Source organism: Lissotriton vulgaris, chromosome 3_1 (assembly GCF_964263255.1).
Source record: "Lissotriton vulgaris chromosome 3_1, aLisVul1.2, whole genome shotgun sequence".
In the NCBI taxonomy this organism is placed as follows: domain Eukaryota; kingdom Metazoa; phylum Chordata; class Amphibia; order Caudata; family Salamandridae; genus Lissotriton; species Lissotriton vulgaris.
The window spans coordinates 331,733,985-331,756,069 of NC_141689.1; the positions used below are offsets into that span (position 1 = coordinate 331,733,985).

Sequence of the window (22,085 nt, forward strand, 5' to 3'; positions counted from 1 at the left end):
AAAAAACGTGCCATGTTGCAGACATACATGCCCTAAGGGCATGTATGTCAGCAACATGTGCACCCATGCACAATTGAGGGGTGCAACAGGGTGTCAAAGTGACACCCTGTCCCCCTTGCAAATTCGGTAATTTTACCGAATCGGTATTTACCGATTCGGTAATTGGCATCAGGGCCGGCTCTAGGCTCATGGTGGCCCTGTGCAGGGAGCGTAGGTGGGGGCCCCGGAAGAGGGGGTCCGGACGGGGCGGAGCTTTGATGTCAATATACTCATTGTGGTCACTTGTTTTATTTGTTTTGTTTTCCACTGTTGAACGTGTTGACGCTTCTTTGTTTTTTGGGAGGAATGTAGTGTCCAGGGGTACACCTTCCTGCGCAGGCCCTCTCTCCTAATAGGAATGTCCTACACTTTCTTACACCAAACCCCCGCAGGTGTCACCAGTAAAGTGACACTGGCAATAAAGAAAGAGTTGCTCTGTGCGTGCCCTAACTCCAGTAGCTTAACAGCACTCTGCCTCTTTCTCATTTGTTATCCCTAATGAAGGGCTAGTGCCCATAATACTTCACCCAACAGTACCTCAGCTGGAGCAGAAAATGCTACCCCAGCCTACCACGGCCTGGAACACCTTCCTTGCCGCAGCCCCCACGACGGATATGCCCGGTCCCTTGCAAATATTTTCCACCTGCAAACAGCATTAGGTAAATGTCAGTGGAGTATTCTTCAGAACAAGGCAAACTATTGAGATTTCCACTTGTTATTTACCATTTGCATAGTTATTCCCCCATTCCGTAGATTAGAAGCTTGGAATTTCCCAATTTAGGTGCAGAGGTTCAGTAGGAATCTTCAGTCCTCCCACCTTCAAGTATTCAAGCACCTATATATTGCCCAAATGAGCACCATAAGAAGGCCCCTAATAAGTAAAAGTAGAGATACAGAGAGACTGAGACTGCGGGTAACTATACGCCATCTAATATTTGTATCTATGCATCAACACAGAAGACGGGCTAATAATAAAAGCAAACACTGTGAAGACTTGAAGCTATTTTTGTACGATCAATAGAGAACGCACGAGTAAGAGAAAGGTTATTAAGACGTGGTAGGTAGGCGCAGGCACCTAACACTTTGTTTTGAGTTCCATAAAGCAATGACGGCGTGATGACAACAGCCTGGAGTGAGGTCCTAAGCGATTCCCTCAATGAGGGTTGGAAGAGGGTGTGACTTAGACAGACTCCAATCTGGACACTCTATACAGTGCTCCTTTTCCCCTTGCACTTACCGAGGAGGCGGTGCCTGCTGATGTCGCACGAGCTGCAGGGTCCGGAACTCGATCTGCCAAGAAGAGCTGTTTCACCGCGGACAACCAGGTCAGCAGTCAGGCGCGTGAGAGCAGCTCTGCCAAGTGTCACGCATCAGTAGTGAAACTAACGTATTTCAGTGTGGTGATCCGCATCACCGCACTGAAATGCAAAGTCACGCATTATAGAGCCTCAACTGTAAAGCTGGGAGTGCTGCTATAAACATAAAGCACCATATAAGCTGCAGTGGCGGCACGCGGTGTGCACTGCTGCCAGCAAACTAAGGGTGCAATATCCCTGAAAGGACGGGTCAGAGCGCAATTGCTAACTAGTGTCTTGACAGACAAGTGACTCTAGACGGGTCTGGCTCCCGCTTCCTGCGGCGGGAGCGGGTAGGCCGCTACGCATATCAAAATTGTCCGCTGGAGCAATCGTGATCCCATCCCCATGGTTGACTGCTGCAAACATTATTGGCTTACTTTTGGTAGCTTGCAAACCTGCGGTATCCGGCGGCTGCTACCGAACCCGGCCCCTCCAGTGCCAAAATCATGTGTGCAATCAGGGCTGAGCAGCAGAATGATTGCCGCAGGACTGAGCCAGTCAGTCCGTGGTACTCAGCATATCATTGCTTGCGGCCAGCGGGGCTGCCAATTGCAGTCGACGGCGTTCCGAGTCAGGTCAGGCCAGTGTTTATTTTATATTGATATAACCTCATGGCATGTGTTCCGATGTACCTCAGTCTCTCTGTCGAGCCTTGGGAGAGCAAGTATTTTAAGTGGTTTGTGACTGTTTTATTTCGTCGTCAAGGTGCTCCCTTCCTCCCCCCCCTGTTCTTGACGGTTATATGTCGTTACCACGAATTCCATTGCAACGCATGCCTTTTCCACGCATGCGTTACCACGGAATTCGTTTTCCCCTCATCATCTTTACCACGTCGTTCTTACATCGTAAAGAGGAAGCGGAAGTTTATTCCGCTTCCTCTCTTACGACGATGTTTTCTTCGGCACGTCGGGATCGTTTTTTTATGGGGGGGGGGAGACCCCCCCAACCCCCCTTTTTAATCCTACTTTTTTTTTTGTTTCGTGGTAGAGACGATCGTTGAAGGCATACGCGTTGGAAAAACGTTTACGTGGTAAGTGCCTCGTTGTAAACGTTACGCGTAGTACTGCCTTCGTTGTTAATGATGTTTCCCGTTCTTGACAGCGGCAGGCCTCTCTTCTCACAAGCAGAGGGGAAAAAGTTAGAAGCAGCACTTGAAGGTGGATTCTTCACATAGTTAATTCAGAAACCCTCAGTGTGCCCGGCCCGATCAGCTATCTCAGCACAGCAAGCAACCCATCTCCCATAGGGAACAAATATTTATTAGAGCGTCTTGCTTAATATTTCTTGGTGCCCAATTAAATGGCACAGTTCACTTTTGATTTATTAGGGCATCTTCTTAAAGTAAGTGCAAAGAATTTCTACCATTTACTCTAATGGAAACGGACAGTGCAAACATTTATTATGATGTATTTATTTTATTTAATGCATTTTTATATAGGTGAACCGCTCACCCAGTTGTACGTGTAAAGTGTGGATCATGTCAATTACGGTGCCCTTCCATAAATTACAGCTGCCTGCTTAGTCGTGACCTAATTGCGTGTCTCCTACTCTCAGCTTTCTAATGCACCTGTGCTTACTGCTCATGTCGCTGTGTATGAGTCTGCGAGATTATAATTACATTATGAATGTCTTTCAGTGTGCTTTTAACTTCTGTCTGCATTTTGGCTACAGTCTGACAAAGGGAAGTTGTTTATATTTCTTACGGCTTACAGCAGTTAACTTAGTTTCCCGTTTCTCAAATGGGTGTAATTTTTGATATTTATGTGTTTCCCTGGTCTTCATTACTTGATTTTGCTCGCGAGACAGTGTCACTCACAGTCCTAGAAATGTTACTCAAAATTACTCTAAAATTACGAAAATGTCACTCATGGCAATCTGAAACCTTGGCAGCTATGTGAGAGGCGAGGGAAGCGCCTTCTGTGTGACCTTCGCGAGAGGAGTGTTGTGAGTCAGGAGAGGTGCCGCGCGCTGGCCTCTTGTAACCAGGACAGGACGGGCCTGACTCACGCTGCCATTGCCCGCAGGCCGCCAAATCCTGCCAAGGGGCCGCCACTCCAGTGATCCTTCCGATCCGATCCTCGTCGTGGCGGCCCCTGGGGTTTGGCGGCCCTGTGCAGGTGCACAGTTTGCACATGCCTAGGGCCGGCCCTGTTGGCATTGATTTCTATGGGCCTCGAGGCCCATAGGAATCAATGGCAATTACCGAATCGGTAAATACCGATTTGATAATTACCGACTCATTCCGATTCGGTAATTTCAAAAGTGAAATTACCTACATCCCATTTACCTACTCTTAAATACCGAATCGGTATGATTCGGTATTTAAGAGTAGGTAAATCGTGATTACCTACATCTGGCCCTAAGTCTTAGTTGTTTTCTCCACTGTCAATTGGGCCAATTACGTCAATGTTTTATGAAGCATTTTTCCGCACTTTAAATTCCTCACATTTTTTTTAAATGGCTGCATTTTTCTGTTATAAATATGAAGGTACCCTACCTACAGGCCACTGGGAGCAGGATGCCTGGTGTTTGTAATGTGACACTTGGAAATGGGATTACATTTAAATGATGAGTTTTATGGAATCCTTATAAACATAAAGTTAACTTTTTCAGTTTAATTTTCTGTCATTTCAAAGTGTCTCCTTTACACACAGCAGGCATCTAGATCCTAGTGGCTGGTAGACACGGTGCCATATTTATAACTGAAAAATACAGCCATTATTTTAAGTGGGAAAAATGTAAATAACATTTTTGCAGAACGTTTTCTAGACTTTTAATTTCTCCCATTTAAGAAAATGGTTCTATGGTTTGTACTATACATGAAACAGTGCCACATATGACAAAAGGTATTCCAGTGACACAAGTACATACAACATAGGCTCTCAGTCACTCATAAATATTCATCCCATTCATATGCACACATCTAATAAAAAGACCACACTGTCACTGGCACACATGGCAGTCCTGTCATAGTGCCCCTAGTCAAAGTATGTTGTTCATACCAAAGGCTTTGACTCTATGGACATTAGGCTTAAATTCAATGAAACTGGACATGGGATGCCTGGTAACATTGCACGAGTGGCTTGGCCTTTAGTAGCTCCCAATGATTTTCAATGATCAGAAGTAGCTCTCACTACAGAAAAGGTTGGAGACCACGGCCTTAGAAGTTCAATGCCTTAGACTCTGATGTGAGCTCAGATATGAGGGGAGCTCTTAGCTGAGTGGTGTATCTATAGAACATTTTCTATGTCTCAAAAGCACTAGGAGAAAACTCCCAGCAATTTAGGAACATTGAGATGTTGTTCTCCAAAAGCAAATCCATACTTTGGGAGTTTGCCTTTGTAAAATAAACAAAAAAAGTGGGGAACAATGAATTGCGACCAGAATGCAACTGATGTAACCAGTCGGTCTGCTGACCTCTAAATTGGGCCCACAGTGTTTTGAACCAGCATAAAGCAATGTGCTCTTTGAGAATTATATATAAATAATTAACATATACAGACATACATAGACAAAGAAAAAAGACATACATAGACAATGGGGAGATAAACATTACAGAGTGAAAAGTAATCAATGCATAAATCATTTGAAAGGCATTATTGCTGAAAATCGTGTAATGACCAGATTTCCTGAAAGGCAGCAAAAGAGAATCAACCTTTTTGTTTGGCTTGAAAATGGCTTGGAATAATAAGTTGCATAAGAGAGATGGCTTCTGTTGTGGGCAGGAGACATGACCCTCAATGGTTGCAGAGATGTTTGTGAAGGCTAGGGACCAGGATAAAAGGGCAATTAAAGCCACAGGTTTACATAAGTTCTTGCTGATCACTGAATAAAAGGTTGCCCTTCTAGTAGAGTAATGAGGCGCAATGTCAGATAACACTTCTTTAATTGGATTTATGGTCTCTTTAAGCTACAGGTCACAAACTAAATCCTCTGAGTTTAAGGAAATAGGTGCAAATTAGTTAATAATAACAACTCAAATTGTAATTAAGTGTGCAATATATGACAAGCCAATGTTGTAATTATCATAAACAAAATGAGTGAAATCTAAGCCTAAGCAATCTGCAATCACTTCATACAAACAACAAAGAAATAATAGGGCTCACAAACCATCTCAGATCCCTTATGGAAGTTATAAGCCATAGTCACTAAGGTTTTCCAGTTGCAACCCCAAATCTGATGCACCTCAAAATAATGCTTCCCAATGCTCGCTCAGAAAACAGTAAGAACACAAAATGATATTAGAGCAGATTTTACATTCGGCTACCATCATCTCATCTAGTTCCCAACCCAACTATCCAGGCTCTAAAAGTAAAGCATTGGTCAAAGGGCATGCTGAAAAAAGTGTAACTGTCCTATGTGGCACCACATTCTCATATGCCTTTAAGAGAGGACAGCTATGGGTCATCAGAAGAACCCCTCACATGTCTGATATGTTGAAACATAGCGGCAGACCCTAATGCAGAGGTCTAGCCCGGGACCAGGGTTCAATTCCCCGCCTCGGCGGGTCTTGGGCTCAAAATTCCACTGACCTGATAATTCTCGCCTCGGTGCCTATTCCAATCATGGAGTCCCACTCTGCAACTCTGGGCAATAGCCTGCTTAATCTCCACAACGCTAAGGATGCCTGGCCTCCACCTTGGGGGTGCCCAGGAGTGGACGCCTCACAGGGAAAGCCAGGACGGGTTCCACAGCGGTATTCGTACAAGCGCCTTGAGACCCTTGTGGGTGAGTAGTGCGCTATACAAGTATCAATTTACAATTTACAAACACTATAGGAAGTGCTAAGCAATTGTGAGTTGTTTGTTTCATTTGTGTTTAATTTTCTTTGAGAGCAACAAGTTGCCACCTGCATGGCTATCCGCACTATGTTAATTATGTGCGAGTATGTAGAAAGTGTGTCTGATGTGTTACATTGGAATATAGTGCTGAAGAATAGTTTTAGTAGTCGCTTCTGTTCCTAATGTTAAGAAGCATCTTGATGGTTCTGTGGTTTAAACATCCTGCAAAGAGATCTCTCTCTATCTCTCTCTCTCTATCTCTCAAACATTCATTCCCTTTGGGCAAACTCTCTCTCACCTCTTGCCTCTTTCCTTCTACAAAATATCGATCTCCCCCTCTGTCTTCTGCGCTTGCCTTTTCTATATCCGCCAGGCAGTTCTCTGACTGTGATTTCAGAAATTAACTTGCAATGTCTTAACATTTCTAGAACGTTCAATAGAAAATGTCAGGCCATATCAATGCTGAGAATGAATTTTCTTTATGTCACTGCAGGGAACTCTGTATTGTTGTGATGTCCAACATTGGCCCACACTGGCAAGATCCATGTCAGATTTTCAGTCTAACCACTGAATACAGTAAAGGGTTCCATTTATAATTAATGTAGGTATATGTATCTTAGACAGTCTGGAAATCTTGCAAGCATCAGGCACCTCCTTGAATCCCACGCTCACCACTGGCATATCAATTTTTCAGATGTTTATGGCACCTAAACATGTGATGGCCGTTTTTCACAAAAATGCATACACTTGCTGGGCTTCTTCCAAATGCAGGTGAGGGAGCAAACTTAATTTCTGGGAACATGGTTTGTCCAATCTCAGCTCAAGAGTTTGTGAAGACATCATACTTTCTCTGAGGTAATCTAGAATTGCAAATCAATGGGATCATTTGGGATAACGCACTATGAAGGCTTCCTTTCAGCACAATAACCTTGTTAAACAAGTCCTATAATGTGATAGGGCAATATTTAGGTTGGAGTCTACATGCAGGAAAAATACATCTTTTCCTAAACATTTTAGCACAGTCACTTAAGCATTAGTCAAGGGCTCTGAGTCACCACTCATACAATTACTGTTCTGCTTCGCACCATTGCGGTATACAGGCATCATACATTAGGCACATTTGTGGAAATTAAACCAAACATCTGTGCTTGTCAAGATCATAAGCGTGGCCTAGTGGTAAATAGGCCCCCTGGTAGAAAGAACAACACACTATTAAAAGCACATACAGTAAACGTGTCTGGTAGATATGGGACAGAGCCTCTGCAAAGTGATGCTTTTATAGTAGCCTTGAGACCAATGGTTGACTTTTTGTAAATTAACTTTGTTTTCTGAAACTGTGTAGGTCACTACTGTAAGCGTATAGACACCCAGCTGCCTACAAGCTATTAAACACTATGAGCCTCATTATGATGTCTCGGTCAAGGAACAGACCGATACCCAGTCGGCGCTCCCGACCGACTGATTAGGATGTGACCGAAAACTGTTCAGTCGCATGCCTATACTTTACAATGGGAGCATGTATTCAGGCGGGAATACATGCTCCCATTATGAGAGAGGAGGTGCAGTACCCCGCGGCAGGCACCTCAAGGTGCCTGCAATGGGGTGCACAGATCAACAGGGGGGGGAGATAGGTGCTCCTTCGGCCTCCAACCAGCGGCCGTGCACCCATGGGGGCCCTGCTGGGGGCCCCCAAAGTGGAGTTCCAACAGCCTTTCTGTATCAGAAAGGCCGGCACACAAAGGCTGTTGAAATCCAACATTATAATCCCTCTGGCAGAAAGAGTAGCCCTTGGGATTACTGCCTCCACATTGACTGGCAGAGGGGCTCTACAATCCATTCCCAAGCAAGTCGGAATGACTGATCGGATTCCTTTCCGACCGCCTCCATTGTAATGAGGCGGTTGGGAAGGAATCGGAGCGACATATTACGACTTGGTCGGAAAGGCTCGGCTGTCCGACCGCATCGTAATCGGCCCCATAATGAGTTTTCTACCGGTGGTGGCACCTACATAAAACATATATTTCTGAAAGGTATATGTAAATGTGAAAAACATATATCTGTAATTACTTTGGAGAAATCTAGTTTCTCAAATAAACCTTTAAAATGGGCAATACACTGGTATCTTAATACAATTGGCTACTAGTCGTACAAAGAGGGGTAGCTGCAATTGATCTGAACAAGTGCTACAATATTTTAAATGCCATGAATAACCCAAAGCAGGATATGCCACCCATTTGCTAATTGGGTCAAGTCCTGAGGCATTACATTCCAAGGGACCAACAGTTCTATAATTTAGCCAAAACCCAATGTTGCACCTGCAAAATTAATACTTGAATACATAGATTATATCTTGGTACCAAAGTGTGCACAAAGAGTATCTCTGTGGGGACACCGGCTAACCTAATACAATCAGTGTAAAGCCAAATTTCCAATGGTGTTTGGAAGGTCTCATGATGTAGTTCTTCCCTGAAGACAGAGAAATGCCACCATACATGTTTCATTATTCTTAAAGCAGAGAATAGCGCATTGTGTCTTAGTACTAGAACTTCAATTAGCAAATTTCAAAAGCACAATTGAATAAATGTTTTCTGAAATATTAAATTAAATTATTGGAATGAAAAATATTTTACCTCCGGGTAGTAGTTGGGTGAGTTCCAGTGGCATTAGTTAATGCAAGCGGTGTGGTAGAAGAATGGCTCCAGTTGTCTGATGTTGGTGTAACACTGTTTCTAGCAAGACATCGATTGTAAATGGTCTGAAAGATTAAAAACAAAATAGACCCATTTAATAATATTAAAGATATTGTCATATGCTTTGTTCATATCCTCAGCCACAGGCAAGGAAAAAAGTAGCATTAGACATAGTGGCTACAACAGTTCACGATGCAACATGTATTGTAAAAAAGCTAAAACAAACTTTTTGCATCCATAAAGGTTTCACTGTTATTTTACAAAATCATACAGCGATTCATCGCAGAGAAAAGGCAAACATTTAGTGTTAGGCTCCCTCTCTAAACTTCACAAGATTCAGGGTTTTGCTTATTTAATGGGGAATGGATTAGATCATCACAGGTGTGCAACTGATCAATGTAGCATATATTTTGAAATATGGAAAGCTATTTAGTGACCATTCTGGTACGGCTAGGACATTTTAAAACAACGTTGTAGAGTGGCTCCTAGCCGGCATCAGGATCAGAAACTGTGCTTCAACAATTTAAAAATATGATGCTATGTGATACAAACAAATAGATTTTATGCCTGTGTGTTACACAACCCAAAGTCACAAAGATAGTAAGCTACTTGAAAGAGCACCTACAATAATTGAGCTGAAAATATTAGTGATACACATTAAATCAAGAGGTTTGTGTACTGGGTAACCAGGATTCCCTTACTACAATCACTGTCTTCTTCAGTTAACTGATGGGAACAGATTGCCAATAATAAAGAGCAGAATTACATTGGAATCAGAGAGAAAAATACAACTGAAAACCAGTTAGGCTTAAAGGCTAAAATAAAACAGTAAAAAAACATGAACTGAAACAAAAGCAATCTGTGCAATACAGAATATCATCAACTGAGGAACCTTGAAGGCAGACTTGAAGCACTCATTTCAAAACAAAGGCTGCTACACACTAAGCAATTTTATTGACATTACCTGCAAATTACCCTTTTTTCAATTAAGAAGCTATATACATAATATAGGGCAAAACAGTCCTGTGATAAATGGAAAGTGTTTTAAAAAGATAGTTGCTCTTTCAAAGAGAAAATATTAAGTTGATCCTGAATTAAGCTGTATTAAGATGATCCTGGAAGTAAAAATGGAGTAGGTGAGGTCGTTGCTAGATATGTTATGCACTTGCCAAATACCGCGGGGTTGGACCAATTAGATGAGAGAGATCTGGGGGCTTGTGTTGAGATAGCATTATAGGTGGTTTGGCCTTTTATAGGTGTATATCTAGGTTATTCTACAGTGACCAGGATCATCTGGGGTTAAATATATTACTGTACAATGTTGTCAGCACCTATTAAGAACAGATTCTTGCCCACCAGGTGTGTGATGAGATAATATGAGAGATTTTCCAAACAGAAAATATGGTTTTAATACAAATTGTTAATAGGAGATCCAACATGTGTAAATCCTATGCAATGAGATAAAGAAAGACAAAGGACCCAAAGTCTGATGGGGATTAGGCTGATCTTGGCATGGAAGATCTTTTTTCCTTCAAAATTGTTGGATAGTCTTACATCAGATATACTTACAGTTGAAGAGCATATGCTCTAAGTCACCTAGAGATTCTGAGCAGTGCCAGCATTTGTTCAAGTTTAAGATATTAAATAATCTCTCTGGGTCGAAAAACACTGGTATATCATCCAAAATGTACATTCATAAAGCATGTGCGAGGAGCCCAAGATGCTTACACACCTAGTTTAAGATAGAGAGCAGGAGGTTACTTTTATGGAAGAGCACAAATGCTTCAATTTCTTTTGAAAGTGTATGCTGTTAAGGGTAATACTTCGTTCTATGGGTTTATATATTCTGGAAGCCATACAACTTTTTTCTTAGTTTTTTAAACACAACCCAGGAATGTTATGTCTGGTTTGTATGGCTGTCCCAACTTCTTTATGGCTACTTTAAGCCTCAATGGCTGGAAGTTTAAATTGTTTATTGATTTGTGGGTTAAACCCTCTCAATTTGGTTAATTTTTTTGTATCCAGGGTTCTGATGGCTGATATTATATATTTCTGTATGTTGTAGGATATTCTTTAGTGTTAAAGTGTTTGTAAGGGAAAGAAGTTTAACTAAGTCTGCTTTTATTTTTAGGACAGTAAGTGTTAGAACGCTGTTTGGTAGTTGAGGATGTTTAGTAGGTCAAGGCCTCCTTTCAGTTTGCTTGTTTTTGAGATAAAGTTTATATTGTGATGTGCAGACATTTATAGGAAGTTGGAGTGGAAACATACCGATAACAAGGATAATTTGGGGTGAGATCATCATCATCTTCATGCTTTTATCATGCTCCACCAAGTTATGTCTTTAGGTGACCACGAGTCAGTTATGTTTTTGACTTTGGTATATAAAATGCTCTCAAAGTGTGATCTTCATTCATCAAGGCTACCTTTAAAGTCTATTCAAAGACATTTCAGTCGATTAGACTGCCATTTAAGGTTTGTTTGCATGACTATGAAAAGGATACCTTTTCTGGATTGAATGAGAAGCCTGAAACCTCTGCATAACAGCTGATTGCTTCTAATATCTCAGGAATTACTAATGCCACATCCTCAGAAAAAAAATTAGGTATCATCTATGTAGGCTTCAAGATTTTGTTAATCTGAGAGAAATGGGATACATTTAATATCAAATATTGAGTGGATGATAATAAGTATAGGGCCTATAGTTAAGAGAAACCGTAATAGCAATAGAGGGCATCCTTGTCTCGTGCCTGGTCATAAATAGAATTTCTTTGATATAAGGATATTAACTTTACCACAGGCTCATGGCTGAGAGTATAGAAATACTACCATGCGATCAAAGAGTTGACCAAGATTGAATAGGCTTAGCACTGAACTTATCAAAGACCTTCTCTGCTACCAGCGCAATGGCCATGTTGGGTGACGATAAAGATTTAGCCTGTTACATGGCCTAACAGTTGTATGCTGTCCACGGCTATTGTTCTCTTTAGAGAACCAGTTTGTGGTAGGTCTATTAGGGCTGGAAGGATCTTCTCTAGTCTTAGAGTCAATACTTTCACATATACTTTATGTTTAAGGAGTGATATCGGTCTGTAGTTCTTTAATTCCAGGGGGTCTTTAACTACCTCGTGTATCACTACAATGATAGCTTCAGAAGCAGTGCCCTCAGTCTTATCTATCTTCCCAAAATATTTAAATAGTTCTTCAAAGTGGGTTAATAGTGTGTCTTGAAGGACTGTGTCCTTCCCCATTTTCACCTCCACCTATACCTCTTTCATACCACTCTCCTTATCTTCCTTTTCCTACTTTCACTAATATTAATGCACTACTCAGGCAATACAATGTTGACATGACAATACTTTCTACTATTTTTACCAACAGTGTTATTTGCATCGTTACAAATATTTTTTCTCTCTTGTCCTCCTGAACAGCAAACTTGGTTTGTTCTCACTAATATGTATTGCTTTTGTTGTTGTAAACAGCCAAATTAAAATGGGCGGTTTAAAAAGACATTAAACAAAATATTAGAAAAACATAGATGATGCTAGATAGCTATGACTCTTTAAGCAAGAGTACTTCATAACAGGATGTAGTGTATGCCACTATATTTATACTTGGGGACGATGCAGGGCTTTCTGGTTTTTATTATTACATTCTTTTGAACCAGTAGACGCGAGAGCCATGCGGACAAATGAGGTCAAGTAGATTCATTTTGAAGATATGGAACATAAGGTTTCTCTTTTTTAAAGACAACACCATAGTGTCACTCCCAGACCCACAGACCTCCAATTCTCCACTGTATGAGGTATTACATGAATATAGCACAAAATCCATAATAATGCTGTAAAATCAAAGTTGATGATTATTAACTTGACCAATTTGGAGGTTGAGAGCCTAAGGAAATTGGGACATGTTGTACAAAGCAATTTGACAGCCACAAAGGTCAAATCAGAGTATTTGTGACCTCTAAATGGCATTTTAAAATGAACAAACCCCACATTGTAATTCGGTAACACATTACAGAAAATAAATTTGGGTTTGCAAATGATTACCGAATCAGTATCTGGATGGAGCGTGGAGGGTGTCCATTACAGATACTGTATCCTTAATTGTGTTTTATTGTTTTACAATTGAAATCCAGTTGCAAAACCTTAATATTTTACCACCAAGTCCAAGGAGTTGGCAACCATTCGCAAATGAGAAGGGGTCTTTGTGCATGTGGACAAATCATTTGAGGAGCAGACAGTGGTCCCTGGGACCACTGCCTAATCCAAAAAACAAAATGGTAGCAGAAAATGTGAAACCTACTTCATGGAAATTATTGAGGTAAGTCAAATTGCAACCCACTACAGTTTTATATTTTGTGACCCAAACTATTAATACACAGGATGTCTCGCCAAAATACCAATGCATTTAGAAAAAGTCAGTGTGTACATTGCGACCACTTCTACTGAATACATTTTGGTACATTCCAAATAGGAAATCCCCAATCACAACCCATTATTATTTGCAATTTATGATTTATTATCTTGAATATCAGTATATTAGTCACTTGGTCCTATTCAGGGTCAATGCAAATTTAATCAAAAGCCTCGGACCCAAAAACCTCAACTCATTAACAATTATCTGATGCCAATAATAAAGTACTTGAGGTCTATTAAAAGGGGTTTACTCAGATTTCAGTACTTCCATATTTCATGAGTAGCAGGATCATGAATAAAAAGCAGAATATTGTACCATGATTGCTGAGTGTTTTCCAGAACCTTTCTTTTAGATACATTAAGACATTAAATTCTTCTAAAAGTGTAAAAAGCAATTCGGAATCAAGGAAAAGGATCGGAGATCAGCTACGTCACTGGTTAATGACATGCTGAAATAAAAACAGCTGCCACATGGTAGAAAATTTCCTTTGAAACTATACAACTTTATTGATTGATTGCTGCACCCTTGAGGGACTGTCCCGAAAATAGGTGGCAAATTGGATGAATGTACCAGACAGAGAAAACGGTGGAGTAGGGAAAGTTTTGGGAAGGAAATTATAAAACAGCACAGCACTTAAGCATGGGGAATCAGGCTTTAAAGCGATGGCTTGCGAGTTTAAATTGTTGCGTTACTCTATAAGTGGAGGATATTGTTTATCTATATCACCATTTGGGTGTTATCATTTCTCTTCAATGGGTGCCTTTCTGCTCAACGTTTTACTTTATTTTTACTCAAGTGCCCTTTATTAAAAATACAGTTATTTGGTAGCAGGCAGCGTGGAATTAATAGTTTTTTATTCAGATATATGCGATGCAGCATGCTGGCGGGTCGTTGTGTTTTTTGATAGTAAGAGATACTTTTTGGCGGAATAAAAAGCCGAAATATATATTTTTAAATAGTATGTTTATACCCAAAGAAAGATTATGGCAATGAATACTGATATTTTATAAAAAGTAGGCAGTATTCGGATTGTTTGCCACTTCAATATGGCGCCCGTATATACTTTTCGCGGTCCTGGAAGTTCGTTTTCAATGTTTAGGAAGGTTGCTAAGGAGACGCAAGGTATGGCAGCTATTCAGCACGCCACTACTGCTCCGGTTCACACACGCCGTGAGGTAGGAATTTAAATATTACGATTGTAATAAAGAGGTGAATGCCTGGTTTTGGATATACGTAATATTATGCCAGGCTTTTAGGTAGCATTGCGATATCCAATGGTTTTCCTCTGGGAAGTTTTAAATAGTTGTGCGACCCCCTGCTGTACATGACTATAATAAGGAAGTAAATGCGGCACAGTTAAAGTAAAATGTTAAACAAATGATAAGATTTACTAACAAAGTCAATCTGCTGATTTTAACAAATATCTTTGACATACGGAAGATTATGCCGGTATATTGCTAGTATTGCGACCCCGCAGTGGGTTTATCAAGATAGTGTATTTTAAATAAGGATACGAATGTAATAAAGAGGTGAATGCCTGACTCGGTCATGATGTTGTTTTAAATATAGTCATTTTATTCCAAGCCTTTAGTTAGCATTGCGATATGCAATGATTTTCTCTGAGAAATTTTAAAAGTACATGACTACAATAAGGAAGTTAATGCAGCGGAGTTAAAGTAATACAATAAACAAATGATATGTATGAGTGAAATGTCCAACTAACTGTAACGTCCCTGAAACCTATGGTTTTTTCCTGTGAATTTCTAAGGTTTTTCAAATGATAATTCCTAACTTTAACGTCTGTAAAACCTATGTTTTTTTTCAATGAATTTCAAAGGTTTTTTAAAGGCTAATTTCTAATTATAATGTTCATTTTTTTTCCTGTGTTTTTTAATTATCATCCCATTCTCAACCTGGTGAAAACTGCAAATCTCACCACTCTTCCATCGATACCTTCCGCCAACAAAATCGCCACAAACGAGAGCCACAACTAAAGCTAATGATATGCAAAGTAGGTGTTCTTGTGCAAAAAAAACACGAAAATACCACTTCCTCATATTTTAAACAACCAGCCAAATCTGTAATGCGAGCAAAAAAGCAGACGATAAGCCGACTTACCAGTAACAAATTAACATCAACCTTTAACTGGTGTAAGGAGGTCAACTATCTACTGCGTGAATTGGACCCAACTCACAGCCACATCTAAAGACCAACACATGATAGAGCTACTGATCATGCAGCTCCGATACCCAGTAAGGCCACAACCCAGGACATGTAGCTACGCACGCATCCTCTTGCAAGCACAACAGACTAGTGCTAGTCCGGTGAATACAGGTCAGCGCAGGGGTGTGCCTATCTGGCAAGGCAAACGGGGTGTCTCGGATATGTCCGTGTGCAGAAAGTGCGGTAAGTGTGTCTCTGTGTTCTGGTGTGGCCTGCCACAAGGGCCGCAGGAGACGATGTTGTAAAGTGGCATACACCGCCATCAATATACATACACACACATATACATATGTACACACACACATATATATACACATATGTACACAGACACAAACATATACACATATACATACATAGACATATATACATATATATATATATATATACACACACATATATACACACACATATGTACATATTTACACACACAAATATATATTCACTGAAAAAACCATAGGTGTCAGACATGTTATAGTTAGGAATTAGCATTTAAAAAACCTTAGAAATTCACTGAAAAAACCATAGATTTCAAGGATGTTCTAGTTAGCGGGACATTTCACTCGTACAAAACCATTAAAATTCCTCCGTTATAGTTAGTTCTACTAACTATAACTCGTGCGGCCGCAATACACTGCTGATGATGTCACATATTACATCATTCATGACATGGTCAGTGACATCACTGATGTCATCAATGATGTCATTTGAGATGTCATCACTGATGACATCATCCACGTGACAATCTGAAATACCTTACCACACACTAGTATAACCTTTAATCACTCAGTATAAAATACAAAGTACCATTTTTGAAACCATTGACACACCAATACAAGTTTCTAAAAACAAACTCAGTGATTCCTAGATCTACACACACATCTAAACACTTACCTATAGATTCACTCATACATGCTGACAAAGATCAATAGAACACTATCAAATATACTTATACACCTATTTCAATATTACACACAAGCATACGGTCTATTCACGTATGCAGTCATCCTACTCACATATGCAAAAAATGTAGCATACTTACATTTACTCAGCTACACACTTGTACAAACACCACTTCATTTATTTATATAGATAGTAACTCATACTAAGTGTGTTATAAAATCACCAATACAAGTATAGTTATCTATACAGTCACTCACACAGTCACTGAGTCTTATGTATACTTATTTATATACAACAGCTGTCACATACACTGCCTTTTATATTTCTACTTTGTTGTACATGTATCATTGAGAAATATATTTACTCATTGCTACACCCATAAAGACATTCACTCACCCTAAACAACTGTTTCCACATGCAGTCTTAACCTCTTATACCTACTAAATCGACTATTTACAAATCTTTGAACAGTCACACAGCTTCCACCAAAACACATTCACTCTCCCATACAAATACTCAATTAACTAATCAATAACTAATATAGTCTTTCACATAGCTAGTAACCAACTTATGCAGTAGTTTACACAATAACAGACAGAGTGATACAGATATTCACACAGTTTAATCACTATCCCATATATTTAGTAACACACTTTAAATTAGTCACTTAAACAGTCAATAACACTGCTAGTAAATCCTTCATCCAGACACTTATACTTCCACTCATGAATGATGTAATATGTGACATCATCACAAGTGGACTGCGGGCGCGAGATTTACAGTTAGTACAACTAACTATAGCGGAGGAATTTCAATGGTTTTGTATGAGTGAAATGTCCAGCTAACTATAACACTCCTGAAACCTATGTTTTTCTCAGTGAATTTCTAAGGTTTTTTAAATGATAATTGCTAACTGTAACCTGTCTGAAACCTATGGTTTTTTCAGTGAATTTCAAAGGTGTTTTCAATGACAATTCTTAATTGTAATGTTCATTAAAAATATCTGTTTTTTTCCATCTTTTTTAATTACCATTCCGTTCTCAACCTAATAAAAACTGCAATTATTACCACCCTTCAATTTATTCCTTCCTCCAAGAAAATCGCTACAAACCAGAACCACAAGTAACGTTAACAATATACAAACTAGGCGTTCCCGTAGAAAAAAAAACACCACTTCCCCATACTTTCAACAACAAACCTAATCTACAATGCTACCTAAAAAAAGAGGCGATAGTTCCATTTACCACTAACAAATTAATATCAACATTTAACTAGTGTAAGGAAGTCGACTATGTACTGCGTGAATTACATCCATCTCACACCCATATTTAAAAGTACTAATTATGCCCTTACAACACACAACTAAATCACAACATCCAGCGCCACCACCACTACAACCACCCCTCCTGACCCCTCCCCCTCTACTACCGCAGAGGCAGCGCAAAACAGGACAACGGACCTTCCCAAAATAATATATGCCCTCAACAGCACACTAGCTCAATGTTCAGAGATGTGGCAACTAACTATGTATAAGGAAGGAAACACGCACATCAACAATAATTTACACAATGTCAAGATTACCGGTGAAATGCTACACACAACTCACTATACAAACCAAAACCTTTTCTGTGTGTAGATATAGTATTAATACGTGTGGTGTACTTCACAGTGGACGCAACCATATTATCTCAGCCTCTGGGGAATATCTCAGTCATGTAGCTGTGTTGTCCCCCAGCGGAGTGGGCTGGTCCAATGTACGCATCTCCAGCGTAAGAGTATAAATAATGAGCCTATGCCTTGGGCATGGTTCACTTCTGCAAAGAGAAAAGTCTCTGCCACGTGCCTCCTGGGTTGGGTGGGGGATTAGGAGTAATGTAGAAAGACACCTACTCTTGTTTTACCGAGGCCCTCACTTCTCCCACAGATCCCCATCAGGCCCTTTATTTCTCTTTGAAGGTGCTACCCACTAAAAGTATCATTGGAGTGGTTACCTACCGGCCTCCAGGACAAGAGCCCAGTTGCCCCAAAGCTTCAGTAGCCGAATAGAGCCCTATCTTGCTAGCTCCAAGGTTACGTTTCTGGGTGACTTCAATATTCACTTGGAGAAAACCCTCTGCCCTGAAACGCAGGCCTTCCTGGAAGTCATGGAATCCTGTGGTTTCCCTCAGTTAGTGAAAAGCGCCACACGTACACCAGGACATATTTTGGATGGGGTTTTTTCAAATGATTCTAGGATAGAGGTCATGGATCCTATTCCACTCTCCTGGTCTGACCATTTTGCCATCCCTTTTACTCTGGAAATGTTAGTTTCTAACATAGACCCTAACCTTAAGAACAGGGTGGAGTTGAAGAGAAACTTCAGTCGGATTAGTAAGGAGGATTTCTTCAATAATCTCAGCGATTTCTGCTGTCCTCACACTGATGTCAATGCTGTGTATGACGAATTTTCCAATTGGTTGACGGCAGCGCTGGATTCCCTTGCCCCTCTCAAGAAACACTATGTGGCAAGAAAGCGTCCCTCAGCCCCTTGGTTCTACGAGAGACTGAGAAAGCTCCAACAGGTCTGCCGTCATCAGGAAAGAAAGTGGCGCAGGGATTCCACTATAGTTGAAAGGGATCTGCATAAACTTAGGTTAAGAAAATACAAGCAAGCAATCAATGAAGAAAAGGTCTCCTATTATGCCATGATGACGGAATCCATGAGATCTCTGAAGGGAACTTTTCATCATGATTAACTCCCTTTTAACCCCTACGACCAATGTCAACACTGAGGTCTCTCGGGACCTTTGCGATAAAATCACGGGTTTTTTCCATGCCAAAATTGAGGACATCTACTCCTCCTTGGAGAATTCAAACTCTGCGGGAGCTAATTCTGATCCTCCTTCAGATTCTCTGCTTGTACAGTTGAAGGATTGCCGTTTGCTCTCCTTCGCTCCTATTCTCCAAAAGGATACTGATTTGTTGTTAGGTGGCATTAGATCTGGCTCCCCCCTTGAACCTTGTCCTCTTAAGATCCTAAAGTTAGGAAGGGAGGCCATTGCACCACCTCTGACCACCATCCTTAATACTGTCATCTCCTCTGGCCAATTTCCCACCGCATGGAAAACGGCGGTGGTAAAACCTCTCCTAAAGAAGGCCTCTCTGGCCCCGACAGAATTAAAAAACTATCAACCTATTTCCCAGTTATCTGTTCCAGCTAAAATCCTGGAAAAACATCTTAACCACCACCTCAGTTCCTACTTGGAGGAATACCAACTGCTCGATGGCTCGCAGCATGGGTTCATAGTGAACACAGTACTGAGACGGGCTCAACCGTTGTCTTTAACAACATCCGACAACAGGTTGATGTTGGTCATACCACCCTAGTGATCCTCCTGGACCTTACGGCAGCCTTCGATACGATTTCTCCTCGCAGACTGGTTGGCAGGCTCCGGGAAATGGGGATTGAGGACTCCGCACTTAACTTGCTCTCATCGTTCCTTTTGAACCGATCACAAAAAGTCAAGATGGGCCAGTTCCTTTCTGCCCCCAAACAATTATTTTGTGGAGTCCCCCAGGGATCATCATTGAGCCCTACCCTTTTTAATATCGATGTAGCACCGCTCGCCTCTGTGGTAAGGTTCTTTGGCCTAGAAGTGCTATCCTACGCTGATGACACGCAGATCATGATTCCCATCACTGACAGAGTCTCAACTTCTGCAGTAAAGTTTTAAAACTGCATGCGGGCGGTGGCTTCATGGATGGTCAAGAACGTCTTAAGACTCAATGGGGTCAAAACGAGAATGTTGGATATCTGGTCGCAGGCCTGGTGGCCGGAATCTCTTGGGTCCGGTCCTTGCCCCGTCTCAGTGCTAAGAATGTCTCTACCTGTTTTGGGATGATACAGACTCTCAGGAAGATCTTCCGTTTTCTCTCCCTCTCATCACGGAAACAGGCAGTGGTGGCCCTTGGGGTGTCCAGATTAGACTACTGCAATGCCCTTTATTGAGGGATAAACAAGGGGCTCTTGCATCGACTCCACTTGTTGCAGAATGCCGCCGCTAGGTTGGTGATGGGTCTCCCCAAATTCCATTCAGTCTCAGCTACCATCAGAAGCTTGCACTGGCTCCCGTTGGGGAGTAGAATTGTGTTCAAAGCCTTATGCCTGGTCCACAAGGCTGTCCACAATAAGGGGTCAGAAGGCATTAATAAAATGTTTCAAAGATACCTTCCTGGGAAGGTCTAGAGTTCTGCAAGTAAGAACCTGCTAACCGTTCCCAGGGCTAGGAAAGCTAGGTGGGGAGGCAGGGCCTTCTTGCTGATAGGGGCCAAGTTATGGAACTCCGTCCCCTTCCCTGTTGCCACTCTGGAAACTCACCCCTATTGCGCAAAGCCTTTAAGACCTGGCTTTTCACTAGTCCTAACATTTAAATCCTGTAATCCCTGGATTTCTCCTACCATGATCTCTGTCCATAGTGCCTTGATGCCCCTGGGCTAAGTTTGCGCTCTACAAAATTTATAATCTAAATAATAGAGAGCCACCCAATAGTCCCCTAGGGACTGGGTATATTCAATAACAGAATTCAATTGTCCCTCGAGGAATCATTTGTTCTTAGTATAATGAATTATAACAATGTCACATCCGTGATCAATATTTGGCTTTTTTTTGCAGGAAATGGTCACTTAATATCAATAACCAGTTATATCAGAAACAGTTTTCTATTCTTGTATCAAAATATTTTTCTTTTTTATCAGGCAACATACACAAAACTGAAAAGATAAAGTTGATTACAGTCGTGTAGGATCACCATTCGCTAGAATCATGGATTTTTTCAATACCATAATATGTGTCACAAAATCACAGTAATACATATATTTATATGCATCTTAATTGTATCATATAAGCAAAAATGACGATACAGTGTCGACGTTTCGGTCCTTCTACGGTCTAAACGATCCTTAGAACCATCATCAGGACGATGTAGTTGCTCATGTATATATCTAATAAAAAACAAACTAGACTTTAGTGATTTACCTGCATACTATGATCATGTTGCTTCACACAGCTAGACAACAAATAAACCAAACCAACCAGTGAGAGAGACATTCCAATATTTACACACCAAAGACCCAGTGAAAATAACCAAGTGCAAAACTTAAGATAATTAGATGAATGTCAAATGGACTAGATGCAGCGTGTGTTCACCTTATTCAAACAGCCGTAACGCACAAGATAAAACCGGGAACAACTACCACGGCTAAACTTCAAGAATGCAAATCTGTAATATAATGTATAAAGAACAGATCAGTATAATGATCTAACAAGCAACCTGAGAGTATCTCAATCTCCTAATTCCCGAGGGCACTTACTTCTATAAATCACAAATCAATAGTGACCTGTTGAAGACAAAAAGGAAAAACGAACCTTTGTAATGCCCAAGTTTGGATCAATTAATGTACACAAACACTGTGAATCGACAGCCCATAGTGTTTTGAAGAAGATGTACTCACTGCGTGTAACTACAGGTTGGCGTTTAACCTGAATAAAGAAGTGAGAGGTCACTATTTAGTCTGGTCGCCTAGTAAGCTAAAGCAGTATTTTTCTAGCGTTTTTTATCAACTTACTTTTGTGTAGTCGGCTTGGTGCGTCTATCTAAAACGCGGCAGCGCGGTTGGTTCTCAGACTCCCCAGGAGG

At 40.8% G+C, this 22,085-nt stretch overlaps 1 protein-coding gene across 1 annotated transcript in view; it reads right to left on the reverse strand.

Moving 5' to 3' along the window:
- LMBRD2 (LMBR1 domain containing 2) overlaps window positions 1-22,085 on the reverse strand; it is a 420,428-nt gene that overhangs the window by 364,886 nt on the left and 33,457 nt on the right. Inside the window, exon 3 of the mRNA XM_086960534.1 lies at window positions 8,809-8,933. Coding sequence (XP_086816660.1) covers window positions 8,809-8,933 — 125 coding nt within the window. The remainder of the gene's footprint in view (window positions 1-8,808; window positions 8,934-22,085) is intronic.